This window comes from Nannochloropsis gaditana, assembly GCF_000240725.1.
Source record: "Nannochloropsis gaditana CCMP526 unplaced genomic scaffold scaffold470, whole genome shotgun sequence".
Taxonomy (NCBI): Eukaryota; class Eustigmatophyceae; order Eustigmatales; family Monodopsidaceae; genus Microchloropsis; species Microchloropsis gaditana.
This window is the reverse complement of record NW_005803483.1, coordinates 1-5,594: the sequence shown is the minus strand read 5'-3', so window position 1 is coordinate 5,594 and position 5,594 is coordinate 1. Positions and strand designations below refer to the sequence as shown.

General features: G+C 53.4%; 2 protein-coding genes across 2 annotated transcripts; both read right to left on the bottom strand.

The window, feature by feature from the left end:
• Nucleotides 1-916: 916 nt before the first annotated feature.
• Nucleotides 917-2,483, bottom strand: NDK (nucleoside-diphosphate kinase). Its single transcript, XM_005854541.1, has 4 exons — nucleotides 2,296-2,483; nucleotides 1,820-1,998; nucleotides 1,368-1,532; nucleotides 917-1,191 (listed from the first exon to the last, which is right to left on the bottom strand). Exons 1-4 carry the CDS (start codon nucleotides 2,462-2,464, stop codon nucleotides 1,069-1,071), a joined length of 636 nt encoding a protein of 211 aa, XP_005854603.1. The 5' UTR covers nucleotides 2,465-2,483; the 3' UTR covers nucleotides 917-1,068.
• Nucleotides 2,484-3,572: 1,089 nt separating this feature from the next.
• On the bottom strand, nucleotides 3,573-5,551 carry NGA_0209900 (delta 5 fatty acid desaturase). The gene is made up of 2 exons (XM_005854540.1): nucleotides 5,290-5,551; nucleotides 3,573-5,078 (listed from the first exon to the last, which is right to left on the bottom strand). Exons 1-2 carry the CDS (start codon nucleotides 5,545-5,547, stop codon nucleotides 3,888-3,890), a joined length of 1,449 nt encoding a protein of 482 aa, XP_005854602.1. The 5' UTR covers nucleotides 5,548-5,551; the 3' UTR covers nucleotides 3,573-3,887.
• Between the last annotated feature and the right edge of the window lie 43 nt (nucleotides 5,552-5,594).

Below are 5,594 nucleotides of genomic sequence, written 5' to 3'. Positions count from 1 at the left end.
TGGGACACCGTGCACGCACCTGTCTTGTCCATGCTGGTTCGAATTTCGACGCGTGACTAGTATTCTTCCGACGCCCTAAGCAGTGTGCTCTCTCGTGTCGCACCGCCGTGGCCCGGGCCCGGTGTGTTGCACTCTTTACAACTTTCGTGGCAAACTCTCCGCCCCGCTCCCTGCAATCAATCGACACGACAGAGCCTGTGCATAAATATGTCGTCGTTGTTGCCGTGTGAAATCGGTTCAGTGAAGGATGATGGGTCAAAAGAAAGGGTCCGTGAGCCCTCCCCTAGGAGTGTTGAGAGCCAGGCTGCTCTTCTCGTCACTGCCTGGCTTTCCTGCGCATGTCGAGTTTGTACACCCCTTGCCCAAGTCCCACAATAGTGGCATCGCACGACGATGACGTCTTGCATGGGGTTTCAGGACAGCAAGGAGTGGTTGACACGACACTGGGCCCGGAATGGTCCGAAGTTTTTAGAGACTGAGGCAATAGAAAGCAACGGTCATCGCTCAAGAAGAAAAGATAAAACCTGGCGCTGGACACTGAAAAGCTTGAGGCCTGCCATGCTTTTACGCGCTGGGTGTGGAAGCAGGATTTTTCCAAAACAATCATGGCGGTCTATGTGAGCTTGGATGGGATGGCAGGGTATTGCCGACGATGAATCTTGACAATTTTGTCTTTCCGGCTCCTGTGGAAGAGGGACGAACAATGACAACGGCACTTTTTTCCTGCCGTATCCGCAAAAATGTGGGCAATGACCCATTCACGAGACGCTCTGATGGAAAGGGGGGAGTAAGATCTCACCACTAGAACAAGAGTATTTCGTAATGTGAGGGCGGCTTGCAGTGCTGGATTCCACCCATGACAGACATCCACGTACATCATTGAGATAAAAGCAATCCGCCAAGGACGACCGTGTCGTTTGGATTCCGTTTCGCTCTTTCTTTGTTCGCTCGGATGTCGCAACCCTGCCACAGCCTTCGGAGGCCAAGAAAAAGTGTAGGCTGGGCTTTCGCAAACACACCCTCGTGCCCTCTGTTCCTCCCTCGCCGTCCTTTATCATCTCGACAGTTCTACTCATAAATCCAGCCCTGGCTGTGGCTCGACCAATCAATGGTTCCCTCCCCAAACCACAACTTTATCTCCCGCTCTGCGTTCTCCACCGAGTCTGAACCGTGGCATATGTTCCGGCCCACCTGTGAGTGCCAAACCAAGATAAGCGATGAAAGCCCCCCCCCAGGGACGGAAATGGAAGTAGGCATGAATGCATAGAATCGTGGAGAATGTGCTCGGCGTGTCCGAAAGGGTTTGACAGTGCCACACTCTAGACGCCCCCTATTCCCAAGTCTTCTTTCCTCCCCCTCCTCCTCACCTCGATCGAGAAGTCCCCCCGGATCGTGCCAGGGGCACTCTCCAACGGGTTCGTGGCGCCCAGCATCGTCCTGCCCGTGGCCACCACGTTTTTCCCCTCCCAGACCATCGCCACCACTGGGCCGCTCGTCATGTAGTCCATCAGGCTCGGGAAGAAGGCCTTGTCCTGGGAGGGGAAGGAACGGGAGGCCGCCGGGGCGGAGATGAGAGGGAGCGGGCCTGTCGCTGCCGATACTTATTCTTGTTCGTGGGCCTAGATCGAAGGTACATGTGTATAGACACATGCACGTGTGCGCGCGTCCTCCTTCGTCCTGCCCGCCCACCGCATGTGAGAGGAACAGAACATTTCCGCCTACCGAGCCCTTGTCCTCCATTTCTTGGCACCAATCTCATCGAAATTCGGTGGGGCACTCAGCGCACCTCTCCCAATGAGGCTTCCCGCCTTTCTCTTACCTTCAACGAGTCGTAGTGCTCCTCCAAGAGGGACCGGGCGGGTTTGACAAGCTTCAACGCGACCAGTTTGTACCCCTTTTTCTCGAAACGCCCAATGATATCAGACACGAGTCCACGTTGGACTGCGTCCGGTTTCGCCATGATATAGGTGCGTTCCATCGCCATGCATAGTCCCCGGCCTGTGGGAGAGAGAGGAGGTTGAACAGTCAAGTGCAGGACCTAAAGACTCTGGCTCGTTCCCTCCCTTGTCTTCAAGGGTAAAGCGTTCGGAGATGCTCGTATTTTATGCCGACTAGGTATAGGCAAGCTTTCGGTGGGATCGCTGGTGTGAATCGAAAAGGTGGGGGTCATGACGCAGAGTGTCCTGGACTCGTGCCTTCCGGCTTGGCAGGTCATTCGGACGCCTTTTTCCACCTACAGAAGGACGCATGACGATACAACCACTGCGTGATCAATGCAATTCAATAGAGACTTACTTCCATGCAGACTCATGCTACGGCTGGGCACCACACGCGTGCCCCATGCTGCGAATGTTGGGCGAGCCGTCGGTGCTGCCGTGGTGTGACGGGAGGGCGGGCCGGTGGCGACGAAGGACAAGGCAGTGGAGACAATGGCGCAAAGCGAGACCAATCGAAGCATTTCCATGGTGTAATACGACGTCCTGAATGTAAAGGGAGGAAGAGTATCAATGGAAGAATTTCGTGTCAGAAAGAGTACGTCATGTTGCAGTTGCCCGGTGCTTCTTGGTTTGTGAGTGCGACAGTGCGATACACCACGACAAAGAAAGGTGGAAAACTCCACTTTTTACATTAAAAATGTTGCGAAGCCCTTTTAAATGAATATTCACGACCAAATTAGCAGCAAGGCATTTAGAATCCATCATTCAATCCATCATTCAATCCTGCCTCAAAGCGAGGATCGTGTGGCGCAGGATCGCTGCTTTATCAGCAAGTTTGTGAACAAATCTGGCGGCGAGTTCATTTGGACAGCGACACAGTGCGGAGAAAGTGTGCATTTCCGTGTTTTCTTTACTACGTTGCCGCGCGTAAGGAACACCTTCCGCACCCTGGGTACACATACAGATTTCCAGGTGTGCGGCTGAAGCATGTTGGGAAACAAGTCAATGACGTACTACAAGCTCGACGATTCACCCGGCTACAATTATGTACGAACAAGTTATCTGTCGATACAATTCTGTAAGACCAAGTAATCTGTCGATATGGTTGCCTCCAAGAATGACTTTCCGATGATGGCTCTCTCGTCAAAAATGATATCATCACTGGATCAGTTCGTGTAATGCAAATCAAGAAAAAATGGGACCAGCCCTCATCGACTGAAGATAATGGCCAAACCGAACGGGCGAGTCAAACTTAACTTAATATGAACCATACCAACAAATTCGTTACCCATTTTATCTCTGAACTGGGGACCACTGTCCGATAATAGCTCTTGAGGGCAATGATATCGACAGATCACTTGGTCGTACAGAATTGTAGCGGCGGTGAGAGCTGTCTGCCCATAGGTGGGGAAGGACTCGACCCAATGGGTAGGGGCGTCTGTGAGTACTACCAAAGTGTCATAGCCCGTACTGATATGATTGTGAGACTTCATCATTTACTTGTGTTGCGCAATACCGCGCTAAAAAAAAGGAGCATGATACAATACCCCATGTACCAAGACGAAACATGATGTATACGAGTTCAAGCGCAGATATAGAACCGACGGGCAGATTAATCAACACCACAAATAAGGATTTCCGTCATGCTGTGCTGTGTTTCATTATTTGTATGATAGTCAAAACCATCTTCCTACATATCTGCAAAACTAGTACAACTTGACACCCTATTAAAAAATCAATTCCTTTAAATGCCTTATAAGAGACATCTCGTCCTCAAGTTCTCATACCGACTCCTTCTTAGCCTCCCGAAATTCACCTTGTGTCATACAACCGCCTGATCATCCTAGAGCTGGTTTGATTTTGATTTTCTCAAGATCACAATATATTCCTTCCGTAGCCTTGTAAGGACTCCACGACTGGACGTCTCTCATCCTCCACATGCATCCCACATTAGCCCATGTGAACTTCTGCTGCCTCCCCCCGCTCCCCCAACGTCTTCAGATGCGCTATGTGGGCGTGGAAAGCCGTCACAAAATCCGGCAGAACCTTGTAATCCACATTGAACTCCCGACACACGTCTTGGATGATGGGCGCGATGGCTGGGTAGTGGTATTGACTCACAGTGGGGAACAGATGGTGAGTGACTTGGTAGTTCAGGGCGCCGCAGAGGAAGGTGGTTACTGGGTTGTTGTGCGCATAGTCCACACTGCTCTTTATTTGGGAGACCGCCCATTCGTCCACGATGTTGCCATCCTCTCCCTCTCGGGGGGCTTCGCCCAAGGGGTAGTCGCATTCGGAGGAGACGTGGGAGACTTGGAAATTAAAGGCGAGGAAGTACCCGGTCATAAACTCGCTGACCAGGAAGAGGGCGGAAAAAGCAGCCCAGCCGGTGTGGAAAGACGGGGAGAGCAAGGGGAACGCGATCCTCCATCCTGCCCAAAACATTTTGGTGAAAATCATCTCGGCCCATTGGAAAAAGGACAAGGGGTTCACCCGTACGGGCCCGTTCGTGCCACTTCCGAAGGTCTCCATGATATCTTGGACTCGAAATTTGATCCCCAGGATGCCGTACAGAGGGGGAAGGTACAAGTGCTGCCATTTATACATGGCTTGCCACGCCTGTTTCTGCACCAATCTTCTCGGATCTCCCGCGGCTTTGTCGGGTAAATCCGGGTCGGCGAGGAAGACATTCGTGTAGATATGGTGGCCGATCACGTGTTGGTTGTGCCAGCTGGTCATGTTCGCCCCGGCGAAGAAATCCATCGCCAGCCGCCCCCCCACCTGCCACCAGCGTTCTGTATTGCCAAACGCCAGGTGGGAGGAGTCGTGCATGACGTGCAACAAAGGAAGGGCCTGACAGATCCCAAACACCACCGCCGCCACTAGCCGGGCCCACGTAGTCCCGGCCCATGTCCCTTCCACACCCACGTAGCCGTTGCAGACCACGAAAGAGGCCAAGGCCACCAGGGCGACGAGGCACATGCGCCAGATGCCGGGGATTGGGTCCTTAGGGTTGAGCTTGTGGGCCACAAAGTAGTCATTCACGCGGGTGCACAGGGCCTTGTAGAAACCACGAGTGTCCGCCTTGTACTGGGGGAATTCGTAGGAGGTGACCCGGCCGATCTCAAACTTGTTGAGCACCTGGGCGAAGGGAGGAAAGGAGGGGCGGAGGAAGGGAAGGAGGGGCAGGAGGTAAGACGGATGGGTGCGCAAAGCGAGGGTGATGCGTTGCGAGCCGTCCCGGGGGATCTGCGGCTTGATCCCTCCCCGCAGGACACCAATTGGCGCTCGCGCTGCATCACTCCCCTCTCCCCTCCCCTCTCTCTCCCTTATTCCCTCTCTTTTCCCGCACCTGCGTCGGTTTCTCCGTGAACGGGTGGTAGGAATCGAAGGCGTACGTGATGTCCCTCCCCGCCGCCAACAGCAGGATCTCCTTGCCCCCCGGATGGTTGTCCACCCAACTGGATATGTCGTACACCTTCCCTCGCACAGTGACCCACAAACTTTTCTCTGTGTTGTGCTCGGCTACTTCTTGCCATGTGTAGGATTTCCCCGCCGGCTCCGTTGCCGGTACGGCCGCCGTGGAAAGGACAGGCTCGGTGCTTCCCATACTGGGTGTGGAAGCAGGATTTTTCCAAAACAATCATGGGGGTCTAT

Bases quoted from the DNA above. Each gene is read 5' to 3' on its own strand.
- NDK (XM_005854541.1), bottom strand. From the start codon at position 2,464: ATGGAAATGCTTCGATTGGTCTCGCTTTGCGCCATTGTCTCCACTGCC. The intron at 1,533-1,819 runs GTAAGAGAAAGG...TTCCCCTCCCAG, and splicing joins AGCACTACGACTCGTTGAAG to GACAAGGCCTTCTTCCCGAG. The intron at 1,192-1,367 runs GTGAGGAGGAGG...TGGCACTCACAG, and splicing joins GGGGGGACTTCTCGATCGAG to GTGGGCCGGAACATATGCCA.
- NGA_0209900 (XM_005854540.1), bottom strand. From the start codon at position 5,547: ATGGGAAGCACCGAGCCTGTCCTTTCCACGGCGGCCGTACCGGCAACG. The intron at 5,079-5,289 runs GTGCGGGAAAAG...CCCTTCGCCCAG, and splicing joins TCACGGAGAAACCGACGCAG to GTGCTCAACAAGTTTGAGAT.